Source organism: Pseudochaenichthys georgianus, chromosome 19 (genome assembly GCF_902827115.2).
Source record: "Pseudochaenichthys georgianus chromosome 19, fPseGeo1.2, whole genome shotgun sequence".
Taxonomy (NCBI): domain Eukaryota; kingdom Metazoa; phylum Chordata; class Actinopteri; order Perciformes; family Channichthyidae; genus Pseudochaenichthys; species Pseudochaenichthys georgianus.
Window position 1 is genome coordinate 13,567,027 of NC_047521.1, and position 14,923 is coordinate 13,581,949.

General features: G+C 38.5%; 2 protein-coding genes across 2 annotated transcripts; one reads left to right on the top strand and one right to left on the bottom strand.

The window, feature by feature from the left end:
* Positions 1-2,983: 2,983 nt before the first annotated feature.
* On the bottom strand, positions 2,984-6,427 carry arl3b (ADP ribosylation factor like GTPase 3b). Its single transcript, XM_034107410.1, has 6 exons — positions 6,323-6,427; positions 5,293-5,436; positions 5,045-5,161; positions 4,879-4,929; positions 4,547-4,732; positions 2,984-3,971 (listed from the first exon to the last, which is right to left on the bottom strand). Exons 1-6 carry the CDS (start codon positions 6,323-6,325, stop codon positions 3,924-3,926), a joined length of 549 nt encoding a protein of 182 aa, XP_033963301.1. The 5' UTR covers positions 6,326-6,427; the 3' UTR covers positions 2,984-3,923.
* Positions 6,428-6,680: 253 nt separating this feature from the next.
* sfxn2 (sideroflexin 2) lies at positions 6,681-14,186 on the top strand. Its single transcript, XM_034107409.1, has 12 exons — positions 6,681-6,786; positions 8,567-8,820; positions 9,557-9,727; positions 9,812-9,910; positions 10,452-10,527; positions 11,430-11,515; positions 12,224-12,284; positions 12,408-12,474; positions 12,559-12,608; positions 12,841-12,890; positions 13,014-13,061; positions 13,609-14,186. Exons 2-12 carry the CDS (start codon positions 8,666-8,668, stop codon positions 13,706-13,708), a joined length of 963 nt encoding a protein of 320 aa, XP_033963300.1. The 5' UTR covers positions 6,681-6,786; positions 8,567-8,665; the 3' UTR covers positions 13,709-14,186.
* Positions 14,187-14,923: the final 737 nt, after the last annotated feature.

Consider the following 14,923-nt stretch of genomic DNA (forward strand, 5'->3'; position numbering starts at 1 on the left):
ACCCTTCCGTCTTATTTCTATTTTTTTATTCTCACGTCAGCAAACCTCAGCAGAGACACAGGCAGCCAATAACTGTGGGGTCGGAGGTGCAGCATAAATGACAGAGCTGCTTTTCTTTCTTTTAAACACACATTCACTATCCAACACTCCCCCTCTCAGTCTCCCGACACACACATTTTCTCACAATTGCACACACAGCTGCTGCACAGCTGTCTGATCCATGAAGAGAAAGCCAGTAATCTGGTCGCCCACGTCTTCGATATGTATCTTTGACCCAAACACACACAAACACACTGTCTGGCTCCCTCAAATTACCCACAAACACATACTGTGAGAAGTTTTATGCACTGGTAAAACAACCACAGGAGTTTTCCTTCTCTCATATAGAGGTTTTAAACTTCAAAAAACCGATTAAAAAGTCAAATTGACTCTTTGTTTTTAGTAAACACAACCTTCAAAGCTTCAATCTATTATAAAAAAGTGTTCGACATTTTGAGAAATTAGCTTGTTTATAGAGGTGGGACCAAGCCATAGTTTTGCAAGTCACAAGGAAGTCTTATATCTTTGCCTTCAAGTTCCAGTCAAAACTCGTGAATCCTAAACAACTCATTAATAATTATACTTCCCCATCTGTACGTTTTTACCCACTATGTTTACAGCTTTGTTGTTGTTGTTGTTGGGCGAACAATTTAAACTAACGCTAACTCTCTCGTGAAAAAACAAAGTTGATCTTGGGATTTCATTGTGGACATGCTGGGAATAAGTAGTGTGAACGTCAATTGATCCAGGAAGCTAATATGAAATAACCCTTTTTAATCAGTGTATTCACAGTAAAAATGCAAGCACAATCATAAGACATCCACCAAAAGTTTTCCAGAATGTCAAACCATTCATTTAAATGCATTTCGGTATCTTAATGTATCTTCCAGGGTTCATACTTTCCCACAATGCTTTGTGTGAATTCAATGTAACATAAAGAGGCAGACATTATGAACAATCCCGTCAGCTACATTCTGTCTTTGTGAGAGGAAGACTGGACAATGAGGACCTTTGTGAAGACGAAAAAGAAGAGGCTGTTTGCAGGTCTCTGGGTCTCTGAGACAATGTTACACCAAATAAACCTTATATCTGCTCTCTGATCTCTCGACGAATTGAAAGTACTTATTGCCTGAGATCTCATGATCTGGTTTTATTAAATGTGCCATGTGCTAGGACTGTCTTAGGGAAGACAGCTTTTAGTTGTCCAGCTCCACTAAATTGGAACAGTCTGCAAACATGTTTAAAACTGAGCACTTTGGTTCCCCTGCATCATTTTAAAACTCGGCTGGGTGACATGCTGTTTGTACTCATGGTACTTGTCACTGTAAATAGAGTTTTGTAAACTGTACCCTGTAATATATGTTGTATGTCGTCCTTATTGTTGTTCTGTTGTTTTTATGTTACATGTGTAACTAATGTCCTGCAGGTCACCCTTGAAAAAGAGATATTTTGTTCTCAAGGGGCTTCACCTGGTTAAATAAAGGCTACAAACAAATCAAGCTTCTGGTGCTCAGGCCATGAGGCACTTACACATCCAGGTGAAAACAGCACCACCCGCCTGACACTCCTGTCTGTTAGAACAAACCACATTTTACATTATATTTAGTATACTGCAGCCTGTTTCCATTTACCGAAGGGTGTAGGAACAATCCCTGACTCACACAAGGAACACAGATCTTTTAATACTGTGAGTGGTAGAATGTAAGAAAGTGAATTTACTTCAGAATCAGAATACCTTTATTAGTCCCACAGAGGGGAAATTGATATAGCTACAGCAGAAAAGAGCCAAAGACAGCTTAATGTTACCTAAGCATGAATACAAAAAAAGTAATAAAGGTAAAAAAAGAAATTATAATAAAAAAGTTACACATTTTACAAAAATACACACCCTGTAACAGTTCTGAGGATTTAGCAGCCAGGTATATATTGCCGTTCTTAACGGCATATATATATATTTCACATAGTTGGTATTTAACAACAAGAGGTGTTATAGTCTGTGTTGTTCTGTGTGGGGGGGTCTACTAGGGGCCGTGGTGGATATATAGTCTGGCCGCTGCAGGAAGGACCTGCGGTATCTTAAGGAGCCACACTTTAAATTTCCATTTTCTACTTCTACTCCATGTACTTTTTATTGCACTGTATTTATTTCCCCGTTATCAGGTGGTTTTATCTGGAGAGAAAAAGGTAAACTGCACAGTATATTGAGTTAGAAAGTACATTAATGACCTCAAGAACAGTTACATTTTCGGCGAGAGGTCCACTTATAGAGAAAAAGGAATTAACTAAAGCAGAATTTGGGTGGCAAATAGTTGTTTTTACCCCCCTGGAAATCATTTTACTTCTTAGAATAATATGTATACGCAACTATAGGTGAATATACCTGTAATTTATATTGTAAAATGTGTTAAAAACTGCTTTAAATTAGCTTTTTACCTTTTGTGAGGCAGAAGTAGGTTTACTATGTTTATCAGCTCTTGACCTATTCTGAAAGCTTTATTAGATTCTGTAATAATCCTGGTTGGGTTTTTCCCCCAAGCTATATCTGTCTTTAAGTTGTTCATATGTGGGAAAATGTTACCCATCCTTTCAATTTTCCCTGTTTTGACAATGTCTTTGGCCTTTTATTTTTAATATAACGTTTAAAAATGAATTCTGTCTTTCCTTTCACGTAATACTTGATCAATATATACACAAGTAATATTGATAATCATTTCGAATATAATGCTATATCGTTGACATGATTTAAATAATGGATTGAATGCTCTCTGTAATCCAATGCCCTGCATACCATGTGTGCTCGCCTGCTGTCTCCCACAGAGGCTCCATGCTGTCATGAACAGCTGACTCCACCTGCTGCTGCTGCTGTGTGACCTCTCCAGCCTCTGAGTCACTAAAGTATGTCGGTGTGACAAGTCATTCAATAAATGAAAACTCAACGACTCAATATTTCTTATCCTTTTTATTCACATACAGTACCTTCAATTCTGGACAGGTTACATTCAAGAATATCAAAAGGAAATGCCAAAAAGAGTGAATTCCCTCACAAACCCTATAAGCACAAAGCAATGAATTGGGACGTACAGTACTTATACCTCTGTTAAAAATCTGCACATATTAGATATGCAAATATTATAGACTACAACATATACTCTATAACATGTGTATAACGTAACACGTCACCACAGGGCCAAGATATTTACACTTGATCCAAAAGCTTTGTTCCTCTAAACTCAACTTTTATTATATTTTTTACATATTAACATGTAGAATATAATTATTTATAGGGGAGAGCTGGAATCGTTTCTCCGACATTCTTTAAAACCACACACAGAGTTGTTGTTTGCAAGCACTCTACTTCACCATAAATAAAACAATTACAAAAATATACCTCACTTCAAACAGAGCCGTAGCAGGAAAAAAAGCGTACAGCCATCTTGGAATGATACAACAGAAAAAAAAGATTTCAACCTGTAAGAACAAGATGGAGATAGGAGGAAGAGGAGGAGGAGGAGGAGACTGGTTTCCACGACAGTGTGTGAAAGAGTTTAAAGGACAGGCTGGAATTCCAATGAAAGACGGCAGTTTAATGGGAATGTTTGAGGTTGGGACAGGCGGCGGATGGTGACGCAGGTAGTCTGGGTGGAGGAGGTCAATTTCCTGGCATGTGTTCCCTTTAAAGTCAAAACGCCCTCCTCTTTGTAGCGTAGGAAGATGTTCTGAGATAAGTAAACATCAGCAATTTGGGAATGCAGGGGGATTTAAATCTCCAGGTCCATGTTGGATTAGTAGTGTGTTTACATTCACAGGTATATCCATCGTACTAAGGCTCAGGAGGGTGCAGTGTGTGTCAGTGTATGTGTAGCTGCTGTAGACTAGAAGCAAAGCTATTTTTTCTTGGAGTTGACGCTCTTGCACACCCAATTCATGCCCTCCTGAAAGTGAATTTAAGAAACAATTTTTAAAAAAGGCATATCAAAATGATGCAAACAAGTAACACTTAGCTCTAGAGCTGTTTTGTTTTTACTTCATACTTCCACGGTGGATCCCACAAGTTTACAAAATCAGTAATACTAACAAATCATAAATAAATAAAAAAGAGAGAAGAGGAATATGAAAATAAGCTTTCTATTGATGATTAGGGAATGACACTTTAAATGTCTGTCATCTCTTTTTACGACATAATCACCATAAAAAGATTTTAAAACGTCCTTGTACAAAATCCCCGATTTCAATAAAATAATTAATAGGATTAAATGAATACAACTTTTTTTATGACTGTAGCTTGTCAGTGTGTGCTTCCTTGACCATTGAATTTACAACGCTCTGGAGGTAATCTTGAATCTAATTCTGCAAATGTTGTAATAGTATTGGTGTAGCCTTATCTCTATCTGAAACTGTGCAGAAACAGTAGCTTTAAACACAAAGAACAGATAACAAAACGATCAACCTGGTTTTTGTTTTAAAGCTTTAAATATTCGGTACAGGAATGTGCAGCTCGTCTCCTCACCTGAATGCCCTCCCCAGTGAGGGCCGAGCAGGACTGGATCTGCCACATGCGATCCCGGATGGTGTGCAGATTCAGTCCCTCAGCGATCTCCGAGGCCGGGGCGGCTGTCAGCAGGTCCTGCTTGTTTGCAAAGATGAGCACTGGAACGCCACTCAACTTCTCTTCATCCAACAACTCAGCCAGCTCCTGCAACACACACAAACATCTGTCAGGTACACATAAACATAAATTATGTCCCAGAAAAAAGGGAATCCAGGGGTTCAGGATAATGAAACAATAAGTTGCCGTTTTGAGACTTTGGTAACAAATATGCAATCTTCCAGAACACACACCTGACCTGTCTCCTCAAATCTCTTTCTGTCAGCGCTGTCAATTACGTAAATCTGAAACAAAATGGAAGTTTTCTCAGTGCGATAAACTGTGACACGGACGAACGGATCAAAATCACGATGTAAACAAAGCTAATTTAATGTGTTTGGTGCATCATGCTTCACTCACCAGCACATCTGTATTTTCAAAGTAGTTTCTCCAATACGGCCTGATCTTCCTCTGGCCCCCAATGTCCCAAACATTCAGTTTAAAACCCTGAGACTGGACACTTTTAATGTTAAATCCCTGGAGACAAGACGAAACATAAAGCTTAAGGTTAGACAGATATACAACATAATCCATCCATGTTGTTTTAGGTCTGTTTGCTCCAATAACACGTGGTGCACGCATCCCTCCTATGTCTTTTATGTCTATACCTGTGTGGGGGTGATGTGGCTGATGTCCTCAGATGCCAGCTGTTTGAGCAGGGTGGTCTTCCCGCCGTTGTCCAGACCCAGAAGAAGTATCCTCACCTCCTGGTCTGGTGTGCTCTTTAGCTTACGCAGGATAGACAGCAATCCCTGTGATGAAGCAATGAAAAGGCTCTTTAGAAAATGGATCATACAATTTGAACAGAAATGTTTACCCATAGGGACAAACACATATATGGAATATTAAAAGAAATAGAGTCTATTCTAATAACACTTTGCATTTGACTTGTTTCTGAAAACATTAACACTTATGGCACTTTTTTACATGCATGTTTTTAAATGCAGTATTCTGTAGAATTCCGTTGTGTCATCTTCAAATATGAATCAATATGTAATTGTGATTCTAACAAACCAAACATGTCACAACAGAAAATATTTCTATAAAAACTCTATATCTATTGCGATCAATGTTGAACTTTTGTCAAATGAGTTCTTCTCTTGAATGTGTATATTGTAAAATGAAGTGACACTGTTTTCCTTCTGGAGGTACATTTAAGTTAATGCGTAGTTTTCATTTTTTAAACCTCGAAGATCCGCATCTCTTCCCTCCATCCGCCGGATTCCCCATTTACAGGCCGTGCAAGTGCATTTATATCCCCACTGTGGCTTTAGAAGATGAGTAAACATCTAACGGTACCCACACATAACGACAACTACTGGTCATTGGTGAGAGTAGCTATACACATCGACTTGATTATTTGTTGGGCTTTGCGTGCTTGTTGTTATAGTGAAAGGTTGGTTAACGGCACGCAAACATGAGCTAAGCGTAGCTAACGTGCTAAGCTAATCTCCCCTGATGACTGAACGAAGCAACAAGGCAGCTTTGCAGTTTAATGTTTTTCTCCGCAGATTGCAGACAGCAGCAGCTCTTACATCTCCAATGTATTACATTAAGTGGTACTACATTTAACTATGTTAAATAGTTTTGCTTGATGTATAGAGTTAATAGCTAATTACAACGATAAATTGAACTCACCATCTTGTTGCCTTCTCTCTTGGAGACGCCGCCGAGGGTTACTAGGGGGGAATGACGTCAGACGCAAAGTCACGCAGAACTCGGGCACAACCCCCAAATATGGATGCGGAGTTTTGGTTAGCTGCTTGCTAACAGCTGAATGTTTCAAATGTACAGCAATAATTAATGCACAATGTACATGTTTAATTATGTGGACGGTCCTTTTCAACAGACGTTCAAATAAGTTGCTGTGTAAAATGTGTCTCATTTATATCTGAGACGATTAAGTAACTATACTGCCAAAGAGCTAATAAGCTACCTAGTTAATTAGCATAACAGTTTGGTTGGCCGTAAACTCGGGAGCTGCCCCAGCCCGTGATTGGACGAGGGCATGCCACGTGTCTTTACTATGCCACACGAGCACATTTGATTACCTGACAGGTTGCTCTGTAGGGCTGTTGAGGGTGAGGAGAAATCTTCCAAAGGTAGGGTTTCCATGTTCTTGTCTCGCAAGAATACAGCCTGTGTGTCGATGCACGTGTCTTGTTAGTTTATCTGTATCTGCCTAGCTGCAGAAGTCAGCTGGTATCTCGAGTTATGAGTTGCATCACTTTGAGCTCGGACTGACATGTTTTTAATCTTTCGTTTTAACTGCTTTGGTTGGTAGACTTCACACTACACTAAGCAATCTGTATACGTCGAGCTTATGTCTTATTTGAGTGGAACTCAGTGATTAATTATGTATTATGTATTATGCACTATGTTATGCACACACAAGCCTGAAACAGCTGTCATCGTTGTGTAAGTTGTGTTAGTTATCCAGATGCGTTCAGGTGCTCCTTGCTATGCTACGGCCTGTAGATCAAGATTCAGGTCAATTTAACGTACACCCTTGTCATGACATGCCGCATGCACCGAGCACTATTTATTTCTTAACAATACCTTCCCCTACATGCAGGTCTGCAACTTACCTAATTATCATGATCGATTCATCTTCCTGTGTTGTGCTAAATTAGTTTGCTTCAGAACATGTCACAAATGAATACAACACTGTTCAATGCAACTTCCAAAAGACACATTCAGTTATACCTAAGGCTGGTTTTCGGCTCTGGGACATTTCACATTTAGTGAACGGATAAAAATAACATGTAGTTGTAGGCCTCATATGTTCTTTATGTTCCTGGTGGTATGTATGGACACTTTGACATGTGTCTCATGTTCAGTGTTGCCTGCAAGGTTCTGCATGCCTTTATCCTACATACAACAAACGGCTGCCGAAACAATCCAGTTTGAGCCAGACTGAGCCTCCAAAGAACACTGCTAAACCACACAAGGCTGGTTTCCATTGTGAGATTTCACTGAATACCTATGTTTAATAATTTCGTATCTAATGGTGAAGATGCACAGTGGGATCGTTCGAGCTGAAGTCAGCAGGTTCTGGTTCCTCTGGTTGTGTATTAAAAGTGTAATGCTGCCACTGCAAAAACCAAATACGAGAACCTGTGGAAACATTTACCAGGAGGTGGTCAATCATTTGTAGTGGAAGTTTGGCCCTGGAGAATTTTTTTAGGGAGAAACAAGAGTTGGTATTTGTTCGGGGTTGAGTTTAAACCCAAGGGCACCTGCTGGCAATCCAACATTTTAGGAGGGGAGAGCAAGAAAAATACACTTCAGTATGATACATACAGTATCTCAAACACCATTTTCACAAGGTTGCTGAGGTTTAAGGCCAACATGGGTAACTTAGGCCTGCATGTAATAAATATCCTTACAGTTTGATCAATTGTTCTGTTTCTCAACGAATAGTTAAGTCTACGAATATAAAAAAAAAAGAAGAAGGAGAAAACAGTGGGTTCTGAGTCCCCTTTTCTTTAAAAGTGATTTCGTTTTTTGATACTTCATTGACTATCATAAGATGAAGAAAAGCTCCCCTCATTTGAAAGACTGTAACCAGCAAATGTTTGGCTTCTTCTGGTCAACTAATTGATTATTGACCTGCAGTCTTGGTAAACCTTGTTGGAATGTGAGTTTAAAGGTAAACTAGCCTGTCTTCACCGACCCACTGAGCAAAGAAATCTGTTGGTGTTACATCAGCTCAAACCGGTCTGTCTGGTTTGAAAACAAACATGAACCCGTTTTAAACGGACAAGAGAAATGCATGAAATTCAGTCATTACCTATGTATCAGTGTATGTTCTACTATAGTTACTGCCAGTACTATAGATCAGCATATTTTATTTATCATGACTGTCCTCTTTTTCTGCAGGTTTCGACTGCTGAGTAACGTCCTGCAGAGTAAACGAGGGTCTTTCAAAGATTTGAACTTTTTCATGCATTAAGTCAGGCCTGCTTTTAAACCCCCACAATGGCTTCGAGCTCATTCGACATTGACGCACCGCGATGGAACCAGTCCACGTTTATCGGTCGATTGAATCACTTCTTCAACATCACAGACTGGAGAACGGTGACCTTACCTGATTCACGCCTGGATGAGGCCAAAGCTTTAGTGGATAGCTGCAGGTAAGAAGATAAACACTCAGACCAAATATTATCTGGGAGATAAGATTAAACCTTATTATTCCAAAGGAAATGTTTGTGCACCAGATGGCAAAAGAAAAACAACAACATTACAATAAATAAATAGAGTAATACATATAAAGTGTTTAGGGAGTAGTACTTACACCACTATCTATTAGAATAACAATAAAGTCAGATACATCTGGTAAAAGTAAAACAATTATAATATTGGGATAGATATTTAAAAGTACTATTGCACACATTTTTTAAAAGTCATGTCACACAGAGACAGTAATTGTTCATAGTATGATGATCAACAGCCACTTATTGCATTGTAATGCAGCAGTTTGATCAAATAAACAACCTAAAGTATCATTTATGTCTGGCTTTGCAATCATTTGAAACATTAAAATATGTGTCTTAATGTATGCATATCCGATTTACAGTATCCAAAGCTACTTGGGTAAACTATTTAGGGCAGGCCTTTAGTTCCAAAACATCTTTAACTCCTATACAGATTTTTATATTAAATGAAATCATTTTAAACCAAGTGTAACATAACACACAATATGTCAACACCAACTTTTAGATGGATTTTCCCTTTTGATACGTTTCCTCATTCCCTGCATGTTAACTGTCACCTGCGAGTTTCAACATGAAAAATGATATTCTCTGCATGCAGTTCATGGTATGAAAATGTGTTGTTTGGTTGATTATGTGTGTATGTGCTGCTCTGTAGGGCGGGATCTGTCCCCCCCGGCACCACAGAGGAACAGCTCCACTACGCCAAGAAGCTGTACGACTCGGCCTTCCACCCCGACACCGGAGACCGCATGAACCTCATCGGCCGCATGTCCTTCCAGGTCCCTGGAGGCATGGCCATCACCGGCCTCATGCTGCAGTTCTACAGGTAACAGGGCGAGCTACATTTCACTGCATTGCAATATTTTCACAGAGGGAAGATTTTGAGGTTTCATAACCGTCTGTTTTCTAGGACAGTTCCTGCTGTGGTGTTCTGGCAGTGGGTGAATCAGTCCTTCAACGCTCTAGTCAACTACACCAACCGTAACGCTGCCTCCCCCATCACTCCCAAGTAAGAATGAATTGTAAACTTTTATAAGTTTTAAACCATAACCCTGCTGTCATGTGTTTTCTCAATTCGTAAGGCAATGTAACATGTAAGTCTCAAGTCTGAATAATTTCCCAAGATACTTTTATTTTAAATCCACATCATTAATCTTACTTTGTTGGACTAAGTATCATTTCCTGTCTGAATTTGATACTGTCACATTCACGTAAAGGCAACAGCAGCACAATGAGACAATAAATGCATCTATTGTTGGCCACCAAGGAAATCATTAAGGGATGAACAGCGAGCAGGTCATCGTCTCCCTTTTTTACACAGCATCTTACAAAATAAAACAATCATTCAATACAAAATCTTGATTTAAAATGATTATCGTTCAGCACTAAAAAGTCATCTGGCTGTATTTGTAGAGTTTAGGAATAACACACCATGGAATGTCAATGTAGTTTTATTACCATAAAACTACATTGAAATCACTTTTAAAAGACAGATGAAGCCAGCAATGTCATTTTCCGTATGTGTAAAATACTTTTATCGTCTCTCTCAGGCAGATTGGAGTAGCCTACTTCACAGCAACCAGTACCGCGTTAGCAACCGCAGTCGGACTCAATCTCTACACAAAGGTACAATCACACAAAGAACGTTTATTCATACAACACTATGTTCCTGATCAAGGTTAACTTTATGTTTATCTAGAAATTCTTCTCTGAACTTCATGTATCACAAATATTATCTATATTACTTTAACGAGGAATCAGTCCGACATTTTTCCTGCCTCATGTTAGCAACAGGAGAAATGCACTTTGCAAACAATGCATTACAGAATTTACTCAGAATATTGACGCTTTATGTACATTTGTAATGTCTTTGTTGGGAAATGCACTGTAACAATGTGCTAATATTATTTGAGATGTCCTTCATTGGCAAAATAAAGGTGTTCCCACTAAGGGAACTCTCTTCATGTGCATTAATGGGGACACATTTTGCTTTATGATTTCCAAAGTTGTTGAGTCATCACCGTGGCACAGCTGAATTTCCCCCCCAAATAAATAAATGAATTTAATGTGGAGTGGACATTGGCTTCTGCAGAGACAGAATTGTTCTCTACATCTACAAAATAATAGATGTTGTACTCTGAGACGCCTGATAAGTACTGTATGGGCCCAGACCACAGCCAAAGAATTGCAACAAAGATACAAATCACGCAAGCATGAGATGAGTTTGAAAACTCTGGGAAAAGCTTACTTTTTTTCTGTTAATACATCTTTGAAAACTCTTTGTTTTTTCTCTCTCTTATTTTCTCATCCCTGTTGTGTTACTGTTTTCCTTATTTTCCTTATCCCCTCTTCCTATTGTCAAGCGTCCTTGTGTTTCTTGAAAGGCGCTCTATAACTCCAAGCTATTATTATTATTATTGATAGTGTTTACATTCTGTTCCCTACCTCTCTGACTGTGTTTCAGTGCTATGTGAGGTAAAGTAAAAAGCTGAATGATCTTAAAACACCTTTTCCTCTTCACTTTGCAGAAAGCCCCTCCCCTCGTGGCTCGCTGGGTTCCTTTTGTCGCGGTGGCTTCAGCCAACTGTGTTAACGTTCCTATGATGAGGCAACAGTAAGTCCTGCTGTGTTACTGCCTCAACTCCTTAAAAATACATGCAGACTCGAGAGGTATTGTTGTACTGTTCTGTGCACATTTTATTGGTGAGATGTGCTTTAAAAAAAAAAACAAGTACTTTTCTTGGATCAGAAACTGTGAGAAGCTTTGTCACATTCTCTGTGCTAGAACCTTAAAGATCATCTTGTTCCATGCAGAGTAGGTTTTTGTTTTCAAATGTATTAAGACCGTAATCATGTTTGTGGAGGCCAAATGATTATAATAATAATAATGTAGAAATATTAAAACAAGGTTAGATGTCAATATAGATTTGTTTTGGTTGTCGGCTTCTCCATTACTAGACTACAACTTGCATTTTGTTGTGCGACCCTGTGTAGAATAACAATACATTAATTAAATAGATCACCTTGAAATGTCAGAGGTTTACAGTTTCCCGCTGACTGAAAGCATCTTTAGGAAATGTTGTTGTGTGTACTTTCTGCAGCACTCTTCCAATAATTGGCCTTGTGAAGATTTTGCTAATGCTCCTTTTGCTTTAATGTTGTATTTCCTGTTTAAAATGAGTCTTTTAGCTTGGTTTTAAACACTTAAGGTTCACCCTGAAGCGAAGACAACATATTGGCCACTTAGCAGATTGTCTACAACTAGCATAGATGACTGATTGAGTTTTACGTCATCTCTCTTTTGTCTCTGCTTTGCTTTCAGGGAAGTTCTGAATGGCATTGCTGTCACAGATGAAAATGGCAACAAACTGGGTCACTCTAAGGTCAGCACTCTGGACGCACTTTAAGACACTTAATGAATAATAACGGGAAGCTTTTTTGTTCTTTATTTTCTATAAAGAAACTCCTTGTGAAGTGTCTTTGAATCTTGTTTCATGTCCCTGCAGAAAGCCGCAGTAAAAGGCATCACCCAGGTGGTCGTCTCCCGGATCACCATGGCGGCACCAGGAATGAGTACGCAAAGACGTCTCCTCTTAAAATGCTATAAATATTGTATTTAGTTCTTCAAGTTAACCCTTTCTTCTTCTTTGCTCTCAGTCATCCTCCCCATCATCATGCAAAGGATTGAAAAATATAAGTTCATGCAGGTTAGACCTTTTTATTTATATCTATTTGGATACACAGTAATACATATATTTGACTTTGACTATATTGACCTAACCCTAACCTTCATACAGCTAAAGTGGGCATCAGTCCTCATTTTTGTAGGTCTGTCATTTGTTAATAATCTAGGAATTACTGTAGCAAAGAGTATATGTGTGGCCTAGTCTCTACATTATTATTGAAGGTTTGATCAAACCTCTGTCTGTCTTTTCACAGAGAATCACGTATCTGCACGGACCAATTCAAGTGATGTTGGTGGGAGCGTTGTAAGTAGAGAGGGGTTCAGCGTCACAGAAGTTTGATGCATTTCCACAACTTGGATAATAATCTATTGTTATTGTTTTGTTGTTGTTGCAAATACTACATTTGTTTCCCTCTTTCATCTACAGTTTGGTCTTCATGGTGCCTGCCGCCTGCTCGCTGTTCCCTCAAAGATGGTAAAAAAAACATTTCCTCTCACCTGCTGACTGATATGTAGCTTAAAGACGGTGTTGATTGAGCTCCTTAAATGTTCTCAGACTCACATAAACTGTGTTTTGAAAGATGTGGAAATTGATGAAGCAGCACCAGAGATAAATTCCTTTTTTATATTCCACTAATCCTTCCTTGTCAGAACTTGGTCCTACAATACCCACATTGCAACTTGACCACTGACGCCTTTTCTAAATATGTACTGACACATGAAGTGCATATTTGGAAAATGAGATATTGGGGTGAAATAATTTGGTGGGAAAATCTAAATTAGGAAATATAATGAAGGGTTGTAGAAAACTTAATTGCAGATAAGTAATACTTATCCATCCATCCATCTATGTAACAGCAGCAGTAAATAAAAACAAGACAAGAAATATAAAGTATGCCCTTTAAACACATTGTAATCATGAACCAGCATCAGCTTGTTTAATCGAACATCATGTTTCTCTTCTTTTTCTTTCTCCTTTGGACCCTGCTTTCCTAAAATCTCCGTCTATCTGTCTCTCTCAGCTCTATGGCCGTGTCGAAGCTGGAGCCCGAGCTGAGAGACTCCATTGTGTCTCAATACGGACAAGCTGTTAAACATGTGTACTTCAACAAAGGCCTCTGAGATTTAGATTAGCATCATCTACTTGCTAAATGAATGATTACACATGTGTTTATGAATTCATTTCCCAATTATTAGTAATCAACTCCTGTTGAGAAACCAAATGATTTCCTCTCAGTCACATCAGAACTGTTAGTTTGTCCTTCATGTCTCATCTGTAGTTGTTTGCGTCTTGTGGCTCAACGTTTCTTACAATCTGTGCCTTCTTCAAAGCGGCAGGAGCAACAACACTGCTGGATTTATTGTCTTTAAAACAAATTGTGCTGTACTAGGAAACCACAGAAATACTTCTATGCATGGATTAAGACTCTGAAAATAGGTTTTGTGTGATAAAAGGGGAGGACACTGCCATCTTCTGACAGAATGGAGGTAGAGGTGTGACCTGTTAGCAGGATCTTTCTGAAATGTTTACCAGTCAGATCATGACGCTTTGTGCCACGATCCTCAGAACAAAATGTAATAAAACCACACTAATTTGAAATACAGCGTCCTGTGTGTTTTTATGTCGGCTCAACAAAACCCTGACAATATGGTGTAAGGATTAAGTGAGGTATGTTGATACTCATTATAAATTAAATTACACTTCTTGCAATAAGTATCTAAATTAATTTGATTACAAATCTTTTAACCTAATCTGAAAACTTCAGGATTACATAAAACAACATTTTATAGCATTGATGTCATGAAATAGTTTTTTTAATTGCCCCATTTTAATGATGAAATATAGTAATCTTTCACAATGTAGATATCTACTTTACATGTTTTCCAATATAATCTAGGCTGATTATAGTTACTTACTTTTGGAATCTAAATATATCATGATTACATGTAATCTGTGACTACCCAAACCTGTTGATGTATATTATTATATATAATCGCATTTTGTTCTGATTATTTACAAATGTAAGAAGTTTAAGGGGAACATTTTTCTTTGTGTAGAAAACACACAATATTAGAAGTGTAGAATTAAAACATTCTAGAGTAGAAGAAAACATTAGCATCAAGTACCGACAAATTGTGAATAAACCTTCTAGATCAGGGGTGCCCACACTTTTTTGGCTGGTGAGCTACTTTTGAAATGACCAGCTCACCGAGGTCTACCAACCAAAAATAAAATCCCAAATTGCAAGGGTTGCTGAATAACACGTTTTATTTATACATGGGATAACTACAATAGGGCTGCAACAAACGACTCATTTGATAATCGATTAATCTATC